At 37.7% G+C, this 15,269-nt stretch overlaps 1 protein-coding gene across 2 annotated transcripts in view; it reads left to right on the top strand.

The window, feature by feature from the left end:
• ptprk (protein tyrosine phosphatase receptor type K) overlaps positions 1-15,269 on the top strand; it is a 100,660-nt gene that overhangs the window by 62,023 nt on the left and 23,368 nt on the right. For both annotated transcript variants that reach the window (XM_088002088.1, XM_088002089.1), the window contains exons 9-19: positions 1,317-1,429; positions 1,595-1,775; positions 10,512-10,694; positions 11,473-11,592; positions 11,842-11,951; positions 12,051-12,252; positions 12,332-12,437; positions 12,538-12,610; positions 12,899-13,021; positions 13,960-14,034; positions 14,295-14,331. In XM_088002088.1, coding sequence (XP_087858214.1) covers positions 1,317-1,429; positions 1,595-1,775; positions 10,512-10,694; positions 11,473-11,592; positions 11,842-11,951; positions 12,051-12,252; positions 12,332-12,437; positions 12,538-12,610; positions 12,899-13,021; positions 13,960-14,034; positions 14,295-14,331 — 1,323 coding nt within the window. The remainder of the gene's footprint in view (positions 1-1,316; positions 1,430-1,594; positions 1,776-10,511; positions 10,695-11,472; positions 11,593-11,841; positions 11,952-12,050; positions 12,253-12,331; positions 12,438-12,537; positions 12,611-12,898; positions 13,022-13,959; positions 14,035-14,294; positions 14,332-15,269) is intronic.

Below are 15,269 nucleotides of genomic sequence, written 5' to 3'. Positions count from 1 at the left end.
TAGTTGTTTACTTTGTTTACTTGATAGTGTTGCTAGTTGACATATTGTTGACGTTGTTGGTTTTCTGAAGTCACTTTGGCGTTCATTATCTGGATTCAGCTCCATCCGTCTGTGTGTGTGTGTGTTTGTACACGTGTGTGTCTGTTTGCATGTGCTGTCAGACTTCACTATTTTATCTGTTCTAAAAAAGCCTCTTCCCAGCATGAACCCTGCTGACAGCCACGCTCAGCACACAAAAAATTGCCAACACACACTCACACAAGAAAAGAGGAGGTGTCAACAATGCAAAATATGACTAATATTGGAGCAAACGCACATAGTAACACCAGGTGCTCATATTTAATTTTGATAAGTTTGATATATCTGACATGGAATTAAAAAAAATAGGAGCTTTTCCTGTCCTCATACAGAAAGTGATGTTTCCTGTGTGAGGATGTGTCTTGGAGATAAATCTCTGTGATTTACGGTTTGCCTGGCAGGTTGCGGGTCCATGCACGGCTGGAGTGATTAATGCATGTATTGATGTATGTATGACTATGTGTCATGCAGATTAATCTGTCAGTCACACAAGTGTCACACTTTGCACTGATCAGACCACCACAGTCATTTTCATGTAAAATAAACACAATTTATTAACTAGAAACAGTGACGTGTGTCCACTGTGTGATCTATGCAGTTAGTGAAAGGGGAAGTCATTGCAATACTGATACTTCTCACATTTTTGAGACATTCATGTTGTGAAATTCGTATAAATAATGAGATGAAGCTAAAGAGGAATAGCCCGCTTCAGAAATTTCTCCTCACGTCAATCTGATTCCAATTTAACATTCCGGTTTCCTGCTTGAATGAGCGCACACATCCCAACAACAATCTCACAAGTAAACATACATTATGGCCTCTAGGCTCTGACCTCCTCACTCCTTGCAAGAATGCATTTGTGCAGAGATATTGGGAAGCGAAGGGTAAATGTCATTCCCAAGAATCGGAGCCTGCAGGTAGATGCTGGTGTGGGGATAAGCAGGCATGTCAGGTTTGAATGTAGCAAAGCTCCTTGATTTGAAATTTATCAGAAGATGTACCAGAACAGAAATGACAAGCATCCATCGCTCTCTCGCAAGGTCAAGGTATTCCAACAGTATTGAGTTCTTGACACACAAGTTATATCATTGCTAGTTTAATGTATGCAATTGGAAATAATAATAATTATTATTTTTGATATGGTTTCATATTATAACGTTGTAATATCGGTTTATAGTCTGTAATTCATCTTCGGAAGCACATTTAAACTTCCTGCTGTTCTTTTGTTCTCTCCTCAGAGCCCCCTCACCCCATTGCTCCGCCCCAGCTGCTTGGTGTCGGCCCTACATACCTGCTGATTCAGCTCAATGCCAACTCCATATTTGGTGATGGACCCATTATACTTAAAGAGGTGTGTTCTTTCTGAGAAAATCTATCATTTCGAAGCATTCACTTGTACCTATGTGTGTAAATCAAGCTGTATTAGCATTTAACAGAAGTGTGTGTAATAAGTTTTGAAACACTAACATTTTGTTTGAGAAAGGAGTAACATTTTTTGTTTGATTGTTTTCTTCAGGTTGAATACCGGATGACGTCAGGCACCTGGACTGAGACTCATGCTGTGAACTCTCCCAACTACAAGTTATGGCACCTGGACCCAGACACAGAGTATGAGATCAGAGTGTTACTGACGAGACCAGGAGAGGGAGGGACAGGAAAACCAGGACCGCCTCTCATCACTCGCACCAAATGTGCAGGTACGGCAAAGATAGCATGGTAAACTAAAAGCTTTATGCATGAAAACTCTCAAAAAATGAGATTTTATCTGTAAATATTTGTTCCTGGTGTTTCTTACACCTTGGTTTTTATTGACTCTATCAACTGCTGCCCTTTGTTTTGAGTTTTTTTTGGAGGGGAAGAGATATTTGAACAGAGAGTATGCATGCAGAATATAGAGTGTGTAGTGAGAGGCTAAATTTAAGAGGAGAGGAGGAGGACAGTAAAGTCAAACTCAGAATATGGTTGCTCAGATAAAATTTTTCTCCTTTCACTCCTGGACTGTTTTTTTTTCATGTTTTTACTTATTTTAGCAGCTCCTCCCTCTATATATCCCCCTTCTTTCATAGTCATTGGCTTTCCACCCTTTCTCTGCGCCTCCCTCTCCTCATCTCCTTCGCTCTCTGTGGATCAATAGACGGAGGGCAGAAACACTGTCTGACATTTGTAGAAATAAACGACTGAAATATAAACACAGCTAGCCTGGGGGAGAGAGACAGCATGGGCAAAAAAAAAGGTTGATATGAAAGAGAAAGAGACCGAAATAAAAGCAATGAGTTTGAATGAAAAACAGAAAAAGAGAGCAATGGAGATATGATGAAAAACAATAAGGCTGGGAAAGAAAGAGAAAAGAGAATCAGAGTGGAGCAAGAGAGCAGGAGGCGAGAGAATGATGAAACTGGGGAATGAAAATGAAAGAGATGAAAACTCATAACCACAGGGCCTGACTGATGTCTGCCAACCCCTCTGCGTGTGTGTGTGGTATGTGTGTGAGTTGGTGAATGAATTTGAATGTGAGTGTGTGCGTCTGTTCTTGTTTATTGACAAAGAGAAAGTCATAGACTTGTTCAGGCGACTCATCTATTGAGCAGCTTCCTGTTTAACAGGAAGAGGAAATTAATCTTCTTACTACTCTTCCAAGTGGAACATTTCCGCATTAAAGACTCAGATTTATTGTAATTGCGACAATGTGCAGGGACAGAATAAAGTCAAATCTTAATTTAAATAAGATCTGACTAATTATTTTGGTGATAATCAACAAGGAAAGATTCAAAATTCACGCTTGATACATAGCGTGAATTTTGGTATCAGCCCACCGTGAGTTTAATTATTGCAAATGAATATTTTACTTATCATGGAATAAAAAATAACATATTAAGATCACTGCAATAAGATATATGCATTCTTTTACATTGAGCCACAAATGTCAATGTATATAATATATACTTTAGGTGATAGACCAATACAAATAAAAACATCCACATATTGATAAATTAAATCCCAAATTATAATTGGTACAAACATTTACCTGTTTGTAAATTAATTTCACTGTAATTATTGTAATTCTATCAAGGCCTTGGAGGTTTGTTTTACCAGAGTGCCACCATGAAGACAAAGGACTACACCAGACATGTCACAGATAAGCTGCTGGAGTAGTTTAGAGCAGAATGGCGCTAAATTAGAAACAAGAAAATGTCTTGGTGCATCTTCAAACCTATCAAGATATTTAACTAAACTCAGAGGCATGACAAGAGGAGCATTAATGAGACACACAGCAGAGAACCTTTGGTTATGCCAGAGGAGCTGTAGCGATCCACAGCACGGGTGGAAACTCTGTTGACAGGATAACTTTTAGTCATATTTTCCTAAATCTAACCTTTAGAGAGGCAGAAGAAACTAAGTGCTTAAAGAAAGCCCCAAGAAGTACTATTTGCAGATAGCTAAATAGATGCAAACACATCCACAAATTGCTAACACAAACATGTAGAAGACAACATTCTTCTCAGAGGGCATAAAAACTAGTTTTTTTGACCTACATGCAAATGAATAAAAGTAAAATTACTCATTAAACCCAAGTTGAACCATTGTAATGGGATTACCATTCTGGGGGGATGCTTTTCTTCAACCAGACATAAGAAAGTTGATGAGAATTGGCGAGGATAGAGATGCAACCAGTGAGAGGCTGCAAAAGACTTTATAATGGAGTGGAAGTTTACTATTTTAGACTTTAGTGCCCTGAAGGGGAAATTTGCTTTTCACATACCAGCCCCTGTGCTCATATCACCAAGTAGATGATAACAAGCAGGTAGACAAACACCATGAGACAAAGCATAACACCATCACCCAAGATAAAAAATAAAAAAAATCTTAAACTTGCTCTTAAGTCTCACATTAGATGATTCATTTTGCATAACAGCCTTTCTATAATTAAGATTATTTTCACATGTTTATAAAAGTATCCCTCATGTACTTTACATTTAACAGTTCTGTAAATGTTTGCATTAGTCTATCGGAGTAAAATTCAAATTCCATGAAGATTTGTAGTTGTAACATGATATACTGTGTATCTATTCCAGTATGACACATTGTGGTTTATGACAACTAATGTTGCAAACATTTACTCGGCAGGGTGCAATAACTGCCATGACTCTCCACATGTAGCTAATGAAACTGGGTTTTTTTCTATGATTTATTCCCCATTGCTTTAGCCTTTAAGCTAAGCTAACCAGCTTCTGGCTGTATCTTCTCATTGACACTCTTTGCTGCATTCTCATTTAACTCTCAGCTAGAAAGCAAAATGAAGCTCCTTATCATTAAAAGCACATTTTCATCTGCATCACCCAGTTTAAAAAATATACATGAACCACATTGCTTTTGTCGGGCTACATGAAATAAAATTTTGTACACAAACTAGTCTCTCTTTACTTTAAATGAGTATGCAGTAAACATAGTTATCAGGCAGTAATGATGCTAAGCGAATATTATCGCTGAGCTCTGCTTATTCTATTTTATTAAAAAGATTTTTTTTTTCTTTTACTTCATCTCTTTGAGGCTTTACTCACACACATGCAAATTCATGTACACCTTCGGAATATTATTAAGTACGTTTGTGTTAGTTATGAGACACACAGACACGGAGCAGAAATGTTATTTAAATGGTAATGATTCCTTTGCTTTTCTGTTTGGTTAAGTTTGTCTGATCCCACCACCTGTAGTTTGCAGAATATGATCTTTTATATGTTGAAGACACTGGAACACACTTGTACAGACAAACTTGTGCCCAATTGTCAGGCAAAAGGCTCAACATGCCACTGTATGAAAGACTGTTTAATTAAAAACCAATAAAGTTAATAAAATCCTGCGGAGATGTCACACAGTCTGATGAGCAGTTGATGTGATAAGAGATCCCTTCCTCTTCTTTTTTATGTTTAAATCTATTTTCATCACGTTCATTTCTTAGTTTTCTATCTCTACCCCCTTTTTGATGCTCTATCCTTCACTACACGCTGACTTTTCTCGATTTTTCTCCTTTGGTAACATATTGCTCTTGTCTGAAGGGTGGAAAATAATCAACTTGATGTGAAGAGCATTGAATCCATGTGCAGCGTGTGTGTTTGTGCCGGTGGAGAAAATGATGAAGTGGCTTTTAATCCAAAGCCTGACAGTTTTTTTTTTTTTTGGTGAAACCTCTTGGTCATGGTCAGATTAAAGACACATTTACACATCACAAGAAACGAAAAAAGATGGCACATATGTAACATAATTTGATATATTGCTGAATAATATAAGAACATTTTGTAATGACGATAATATTGGTAAACATAGCCGATATCAGTTTTAAATTTTGCCTATTCTCTTTTCTCTTTTTCTTCCCACAGTCTGTGACCTTTAGCATGTCCTTTGTGCTCAGTGTGAGCATCTGTGGCGGTAGGACTCGGTCCAACTGGGTCAGTTTTTTTCAAAAACATCAAAAAATTATTGCACTCTTAAAAAGTCTATGAATATTGCACACCAATATTGAACACCATATTCTCCAATATATTGTGGAGCCCCTTAACATGATGCATGTTGTACAACCTGCATTATTTGAATTTATGGACAAAAATAAAAATATCAATTTTTAGACCAAGAACAGAAAATCAGACCATATTTGTGCCTTTTTCCAACATTTAAGGACAGCAGCTAATAGTGTAAAGCAGAACTCGATGATCATGCATCGAAACATGATGCCACAAATCTAATGGGGGGGGGGGGTGTCTTCATGGCAACTACTGTGAAATTTGCACTAATAGTAATATTTCTAAGTCCCAACACTGTAAATACAATCATTATTATACACTGCAAATTGCCCATTTGAATATGTCAAATCTGTTTACTCATCAATAATACCTAGCTTTGAGAGTGACGGAAAAAACAAATAAACAAAAACGAAATCTAAGAAACAAACCAACAGAGTCTTAATTTTTGTAGAAAAATAATTTCTGGAGTAAATGTTTTTAATTTTAACTTTTGTGGTGCCAAGTTAAAATCATATTTTATTTAGCATCCAACTGAAAAACACTCGGTTGCAACACAAACATCCACCCGACATGCAGAGACTGATTGGATGCAGTCAGTTTCATTTGTCTTCCTCATGACAGTGAAAGGATTACCAGGAACTAATTGGACAGATTAACTTGGATTTAGCAACATTTTCTCTCAACCTTTTCTTTTTCGCCCCCTTCCTGTCCATTCTCTCCGCCTGTTCTTTCTTTTCTGCGTTTTCCTTGATCTTCCCTACTTTCTGTTCAGTTTGACGGTGTAGCTGTTTATTTGTTGGCTTTCTGTTGTTTCATGTTGAGAGGCATGGTTGTGTTCCCATTTGCGTAGTTTAATTTCATTTAGTTTCATTTCCGTTGCTTTTGTTTTCCATGCTTTAATTCCCACCTCTGGATTCTGCTGATATGAAGCTTTCAGTCCTTGGTGTTATTGTTAGTGTTTATTGGTATTGTTGTTGTTTTCAAAGCTCCATCTGTGAAGAACAAAGCCTTTTAGTTTCAACATGAATCCAGCCATTTGTCAGTCTACAGGAGGAGGGGAAAGGGACAAGGCATGCTCTGTGGTTTGCCTTTGGATTTGGTCCCCATTTGACTTTGGCCACCTTCCAAACTAGTTATCGTATCTCACCCATTCCACCTCTCTCTCTCTCCCTGTTTCTCATCTTCCGCGCTCTGCTCCTTTTATCTGTCCCTCAGTCCATCCACAGTTTCACTTCATTCTATCTCTTTCTTCCTTTCTCTTTTCTCTCCTTCTTTCTTGCTGTCTGTCCATTTTTTGCTCACCTTTCTGCCTGCTTTTACCACCTACAGTAGATAAGCAGCAGTGCATTATGGGTTAGGATGAGAATTGGGTTTTGAAATGAGTGTGTGGGTTGTGGATACATGCAGTACTTTGCAAAAAATATCAGTGCCTCTAACTTTTTCACCTTTTATCAAGTCACAATCTCAAACGTTGGTATATTTCATTAGGATTGTGTGTGATAGACCAACACAAAGTATGTTGTAGCTGCAAAGTGAATTAACCCTTTCATGCATGAATTATGATCCTTTGTGTTAGGATTTTTTTTCAAATTTCTTTTGATTTTCTGAAGGCATAACAAAAAGGTAGGAATTGTTTTTTTTTATCATTTTATTAGGTGATAAATTGTAATTTTCTCCAAATACAAAGTTATTTGAAAAATACATCAGTAGTATTGTTCTTTAGGAGTTATCTTATGTCACAATATATTTTTTTTGTCTGTCAGCCAGTGGTCTGTGTGCATTTATAACATAAAAATCCACAAGAAGCACAAGAAAATGACCTTAAGACAGCTGTCCACTGTAGCGACCACTATGCATGAAAGGGTTCAAAAGAATGGATGGGTTTCAACTTCTAAAAGTAACAAAGAATCTCTTTTTTGTTTGTTTGTTTGTTTTGAAATTGTATGTAGGTATATATGTGTGTGTTTGCATGACACAAGCATCTGCTCATATTTTGCTTTAATTCCTTGTTGGTGACCTCATCTCACTACAGAGAGATGAGATGGTCCCCATCTCATGCAGCAATGGCATTAAGAGACCAAAAAAGATCAATGCTACTTATTACCTTGCTTGATGTGTGAGTGTGTGTATGTATGCGTGTTTCAGCAGTGCTGTTTATGGGAATGATCACAGGTATTGATTTTAACAGACACAGACAGAAAAAAGACCCGAGACAAATGAGTAGAAGACAGAAATAGAGTGAGGCAGGTGGAGAAAGCAGGAGTTTTCCCTCTTGCTCTATTTAAATGTCAGCCATCCAATAACTGGTTGAAGCCAGAATGAAATGCTATGACCCTTTCCGCCATTATCACCCAATAGTGCACACACAGTACATGAATAATATTTGCTCGGCAGAGAATTGCCTGCATAACCCTTTGTCTCCTTTTAATATTTTTTTCCATTTCTTATCATTTTATTGGTAAAATATTTCTATTGAAATGGTGTAGCAACCCTATTATTATTGTAATGTACTCTTGGTGTGTGTGTGTGGTTGGAGCTTTGAAAGATTTGTGTTTGCCCTTGACAACAAATTCTTATGGTGAGCTTTAAGAGAGGTGAACACACAAACACACAACTGCCCAAACCTACCTGCCTCGATTTAATCTTTATTTTTGTCGCAACCTTAAGTGTGAGTGTGTATTTGGGTAATAACCGAGTGCAAGAGTGTGTACGGCCAGTTTCAGAGGCAGTGTGTGTGAGTGACAGGTAGATAATGGGTTGTGAAGAGGGAACAACTAGTTTGTGTCCTTGTGTTGTCTCCTCTGAAAAGAGGTCAAAAATAAGAAAGACTGGCCAAGACAAGGAGGAGTTTTAAAAATTACCTTTATTGTGAACTGTTTTTATTTATGAGTTCTCAAAAACAACGTATAACTTATCAAACAAGAGAATTACAAGAATTGCAGCTGAGCTTTGTCAACATTTCATGTTCTATTTTTGAGATTTCAGTCGTACTTTAAGATCCTTGGGAACTCTGGCTTCCTCCCGCGCTCCAAAAGCATGCATGTTGTTTAATGTGGACATGTGCTTTTCAAGCCTTCCTTTTCCTCATTTAAATCATTCAACTGTGGTTTACATAAAGTGGAACCGCAATGCTTTGGTCTGAATTTCCTGTCATGGTAGCTGCACAGGCGCCTTTTCTGAGCTCAGAACAACTCGCTTTGGTGTGGTCTCTTTAAATGCAACTGAGACACTTCACACACACCCCTCCAGGTAACAGAGCGTTCCACTTCACCGCGTTCGGCCACATTTTTAGTTTGATAGCAGAGACGTGATTATCTGGCAGCACAGGAACATCACTGAGTGGATTTGAATCATGTGTTCTCCGAGAGAAAAACGGCAGTGACAATGCCAAAACGTTGATGTACTGACACTATTCAAAACCCGCGGTTTGGTTATGTCCTCAAAAGCGAGCACACAGCGCTAACATAAGCAGAAGTAAAGATGCTACCATTATCAAAACAATGGCCAGAGAGTCATATCACCACACAATAAATTTCTAAAATAGTTTATTTCAGCATTATTTGGAGCTTAATGCTTTTCTGTGCCTATAGTTTTCACAATCAAATCCACGTCTTCCAGCAAATCTGTCTCAACACTGGTGGAAAAACCTCTTGTAATTTCCTGGTGAAATTAGATTTTTCTCAGAAACGTACTCTCGTCAATCCTCTTTGTTTGCTTGATGCACTTGAAAGATAAGTGATTCAATAACCTGATGTTGGGGGAGAGCGTAATGAATTGTGTGGGTTAATACACGCAACAGCCAAATATTTGATTTATCCACTTGTTGCTTCAACATCCTTGAACTTGGACTATAAAAACCCATGTGAGAATTAAAAGTGACACATTTGCAAAACTGGTGCTTTTTTTTAGCAGTTCTGCAGCAAATATTTACATAATAGACAAAGACACACACTAGGCAATAGAGAAAACAGAATATGTCCACACAGCAGTGTGAGTACAATTGATTTTTTTGTGAGTTGCTGTAAACTCAGGAGATAATCCTTGCATTTCCTTTTGACATGCTCTTCTGCAGAAGATCTCATCATACTTTATGCCTGCTGATCAAGTGGTCACTTCTGTCTGAGAGGCAAAGACTTTCCATTGTTACTTTGTCAAAGTTAATTACATGCTTCTTGACAGCATGATATCTTTTCTACTTGGAGAAATACTTCTCAAACTTAGATTCATGAGTCTGTGGTAGTCGTTGACATTTCCTTAAGAAATCCGTAGTTGAATCTCAGGAAAACCAAAAGCTGATAGTCATCCCTGTAAGTAAACTGTTTGGCATGAAGTGGACTCATGAGTGATGAATCAACAGAGTTTGAGTTTCTGCTCCTTTCTCCAAGTGTACTGTATGCACACACACATGTGCGTGTGTTAGGACGGGGGGTTATCGATCCAGTTAAATGAGCCAGTTAAGGTAATTAAAGCCTTGGGCAGTGGGGAAGGAAAGTAGATTATATTGACAATAGCAGTCCAAATCCACATAAAGGATGGAAACCAAAGATATGGCTCACAGAAGATATTGAATTTGAGAAATGGTTGAGAGGCAGCACAGAGAAATGAATGTTTGTTCAAACTTGGATGCGTCATCATTGGGAAATGTTGGCTCTCCACGCCTAGTTGTTTTTGGCAACAAGAAGAACATTTGCTTGAATCCCATACTGCACAGAAAAGAAAGCCTGAGGATTTTTAGAGTTTCTTTTAAAAAGTTTGAAAGCAATTGTTCATTTAAAAAACAAAGTTACAAAGACAACACACACAGTTACTATTTTTTTTTATATTCTTGTAACGCAACTGTGTTTTTTTGAGATGAACAATCAGCAATTTCTATCACCTTTTTGGTTTACCCTTTCTTCTCTCCTTTCTCTTTTGTAGAACCCATGCGTACACCCAAGAGGCTGAAGATTGCTGAGACCAGGGCTCGTTTGATTGCGGTGGACTGGGAGTCCCTGGGTTACAACATCACTCGCTGTCACACCTTTAATGTCACCATTTGCTACCATTACATGACCGCCGACAACCACAGCAAGGCTGACTGCTTGGATATGGATCCTAAAGGTAATACTTATGAAGGAATCAGGTGATCGTTCAGTAAAAACATATGTTGATGTGTCAGGATTTCTTGTTTTTAGCGCTGTGAAGTAAACTAGAATAGATATTTAATAAGAAGTCTAGATAAGAAAGCATCTCTGTTTATTGGTAAAAAGTATGTCCTAAAGAACATTTTGTTTTAAAAATGTGCTCCAAAGTGGTTATTACACATCTTAGGGTCATTGTTTTAGGCACAGACTATCCACAATATTTAAAATTTTCATTTAAATCATTATGTGTATTGCAGGTGTCATTCTACATTAGTACACCAATGTAATTTGAAGAATTATTTATGTTCCCTCTAAATGGTCTGGAGATGTATTGATTTTTTCCCCATTGATTAATCTGACAGAACTGTAATATCCAATTATTCTGATGATTTATTTCTCAATGAGTTTTATTTCCATGCACAAATGCCAGACCACTCTCTAGTTCCTAAGATTTACAACAAAAGTCTTTGCTGCCTTTTTTTTTTTTAATTTGTGGCACGGAGTCTGTGTTTGAAAGTTGAACATGTTTGTGATTTATTTTGAGGCATCGGTAGGACAAACGTCCTTGTGATCTCATCCATTCTCTATAGTCAAGACGTAAAACACCTGCTGCAAACATGTTTTTGCTTCTTACTCAGATAAAACACTGCATTTAAATCTGCACCTTTAAGGTCTGAAAGTGACAATTATATGAGCTTGAAATAGGTTGTTGTTCGACAATATAATTATTAGTTCTCTTTGTTTTCCTTTCTCAGCACCTCGTCACCTGGTGGGAAGCCTGCCCCCTTACACTAATGTTAGCCTGAAGATGATCCTGACCAATCCAGAGGGGAGGAAGGAGAGTGATGAAACCATTATTCAGACTGATGAAGATGGTAAAAAAAAAAACATTTACTGATTGTTGGAATTTGCTTTTTAAAATGTGGTTGTTTATATTAATTTCCAGTCTGCATCTTTTTTTTTTTTCTAAATTAAAAAATAAATGCATAACATTTTACGATGTTCGTCTGTTTGTCTTCCTGGGTATGTTTCATTTTGGTCCCAGCTTCCTCATTTGCAGAGCAGAATTTTACTGCTGGTTTTATTAGCATTTACAGATTGTGTCTCTCTGTTTGGGTCAACAGTTCCAGGTCCCGTTCCCAGTCAGTCACTTAGAGCCACTCCGTCTGAAGAGACAATAATCCTTTACTGGAAGGAACCAGCTGAGCCCAACGGAGTTATAACACAATACGAGGTAGTGTGCTTTCTGGACGCAGTTGAAGTAGCTAAATTTGTAACATGCACTGCCTCATAAATATTAAAAACCGGTTTATGTGCCACTGAATCTCTGCAGATCAGCTACAGTGGCGTGCGCTCATTTGACCCTTCAGTACCTCTGCAGCGCCCGGGACTCATGGTGTCATTACCTTCAAATGCCACCCACTACACGTTCGCCCAACTCCACCCAGGTGTTACGTATCAGCTCTCTATCCGAGCGTCGACGTCCAAAGGTTTCGGGCCTGCATCCACACTTAATGTGACTACGAATATCTCAGGTAGAAGAGAGATTTCAAACAAAACAAATGTATTTAACGCCATAACTGCTGTATGATGCTACTGCTATTTCTCTCTCAGCACCGACGATAGATGAGTATGACGTGTCAGAGGCATTTCTTAATGAAACTGCAACAACTATCACTGTCCTGCTCAAACCTGCACAAGCCAAGGGTGCACCTATAAGGTATCATTTTCATACACGCTGTATTTCTTGCTTTTGGCATGTGAGTATTGAAAAAAACTATAATTATTACTGTAATTACTTTCTTTTTCTCTGTGTATAGCGCATACCAGATTGTGGTGGAGGAAGTAAATCCTCAGCGGTCACGTCGCCAGGCTTCGTCCGATTGCTTTGAGGTGACAGATACACATCTCTGCTTAGACTTAACAAGCCACATATGCATTTACTTGTGTGCTAGCGAACATTGTGTGGAACTCATTACCAGAAAATTGAATTTAAACCTCAGGCAATTTTGCTCAAGTAAAGCAGATCCATTTGCATTATTTATTATATGAAGCGCAACACTTTGATGGAAATGTTTGTATTCTCACATTAATAAACAAACTCTGCTATGGTATATTATGTACTAAAAATATGAAAGCTGTGCTATGAATCATTTGTCAATCACCCTTAATAACTCCCAGGTTCCAGTTCCCTACCACAGCGCATCAAGTGGTGGTTCTCCATATTACTATGCTGCCCAGCTGTCACCCAGCAACCTGCCTGAGCCCATCCCCTTTACTGTGGGAGACAACAAGACTTACCAGGCAAGTGTTCTTAAAAACAATGTTTGACATTAAAATTATATTTCAGTGATAATATAAAAACTTTAAATTATCAAAGAAAATGATACAGAGCTTAAGAAAACTGCATCATTGGTTTGTAAAACAATAGTACCAACTATGGGGAATGGGGAAATTAAGTTTATGCAACGTAATAAAATCCACTGCATGTGATTACTATGTGTAGCTAGATTCTTCACAGAGAGTGCAGCCACTTATTTAACACTAGATGGGTATCTTCAGTCAGAAAATGAAAATGGGAGCAGGAACAGTGGTAGACAAATTATGTCAACCAAGCTAACTAAGAAAGAAGTTCAGTTTTTTTTACTTTGAGACCAGTAGGTGATGCTGAGCATGGAGCTGTGATGAGTGGAGTAGGGTTTTTAACCAAGGGACTAAAGCCAAGCTTCAAGGATGTTTTAGGGAGGTCCTGCAAGTATTAGAGAGTGCAGGATGCAGGGATGGTGGATGAAAATTGTCACAATCACAGGTCACACACCTGGCCTTAACCACCAGATCATTCCTGCTGAATTTAGTTAAAGATCTGGCTGACCGAAGGTTGAGGAGATGCCTGGAACGTGTGTAGTTGCTGATTGTGCAACTGATTGTGGCTGGTGGGGTTCTGCTCTGGTGTAGCTGTTCTGACTTTACACATCCTGGAACACAAGGAGGGGGATTGAGGCGGCGGATAGGAAGCAAGTTGCACTGACTGAACAGATACATTTCTGATGACTTTGTATTTGTTTTTGTTTGTTAAACTGTCTAAGCAACGCTAACTAATTTACCATATTGAAGACTAATTACATCTTTAAAACATGGTAATAATAAAGATGTAACAATCGCGGTTTTTGATCTAAAGACTTGTGTTTGATGAAGAAAGTGACTGCACTGCCTGAAGTAAAGTTGCATCTTGTGCTGTACAGGGATTCTGGAATCCCCCGCTGGCTCCAAGGAAGAACTACAACATCTACCTTCAAGCAGTTAGCAGCACAGAGAGGGTAAATACACATTTATTGATGTTGTATGAAAATGAAACTTCAGCTTCACACAAGCTGTTACAATTAAATATATTTTAGTTGCAGAGGCAAAGAGATGCTCTAATAAACTCCACTTTAGAAGTTTTATATAAGCAATGACTTGAAATCAGAGCATGGAGCTCGCAATATGAATACGGTCAATATTGTATTGTCTTCTTAACAGTTTCTTACAGGATACTGAAAAATGCTCCTTGTGTTTTTTTGTTTTGTTTTTTTTCCAGGAAACTAAGACGCAGTGCCTGAGGCTGGCAGCTAAACGTAAGAATACACTGTCATTGAGATCATATGTTGTGGAAATAAAAGCCCTAAATTGTGATAATTACAGCTTAATATTCTAGGCATCTGAGAAAGTAAATTTTATGAACATTTTAGCTTGTCATATGATGTTAAATCGTTTAATGTTCCATATTTACTCATGTCCAACTATTATTTTGCATTCTTTTTGTTATATTTTATTGTTGTGGTACACTATGGAAAAAATCTAATGACCTCTCTTACCTATTAGACTAGCTTCAGTTGAGATTGTTGTTTTGATGATTTACTAGGAGTATTCAAGATGACAATATATTATTGCTTCATTTCAAAAAGTGAAAAAACACATCCATGTGCTTATGTACAATTTTAACATTTGTTTGTGCATACTCTCCAGATAGCAGATTTTACCAGCAGCCATATGTTAATAGATTATCAGTCAGATTTGAAATTGTGAAAAAATAATCCATGAACAAGGCCGCACACATGCATGTGCTGTTTTAAAAATGGGTCTAATGGATTAAAAATGTATCTGTTTAGAGCCAGAAAAAGGATAAACAAAAAAAAACATATTATGTTTTCAATGAAGCTGACAATCAGACACCATTGTGTATCTCATATTCATAACAGTCAGGGGATTGTGAACTGTCTTACAATTTCATACACATATTGTCAAATATCAAATCCACTCCAAAGAAATATTAAGTATTTCCAAACTGGATTATCCTATTTTCAATGTTTTGAGATCTATAACATTTGCTTCTGATTAAGGTATGTAAAAATCGATTTTTTTTAAAAATTGATAATCATGAGGACAAAGGATTGGTGTTTTGAAAGTGAATGAAATCTATGACCTATCCTACCCGTGTTAGCCATCTTTCTGCAGTCCGTTAGTGTGACCTTGCAGTGCAGTAGGCTCATAAAGCTACAAAATCAGATGACAT

The sequence above is a fragment of the Poecilia mexicana genome, unplaced genomic scaffold, assembly GCF_051168715.1.
Source record: "Poecilia mexicana isolate PSO_F unplaced genomic scaffold, ASM5116871v1 scaffold_21, whole genome shotgun sequence".
Taxonomy (NCBI): Eukaryota; Metazoa; Chordata; class Actinopteri; order Cyprinodontiformes; family Poeciliidae; genus Poecilia; species Poecilia mexicana.
The sequence above is the reverse complement of the archived record's forward strand: the minus strand, read 5'-3'. Positions and strand labels throughout refer to the sequence as shown.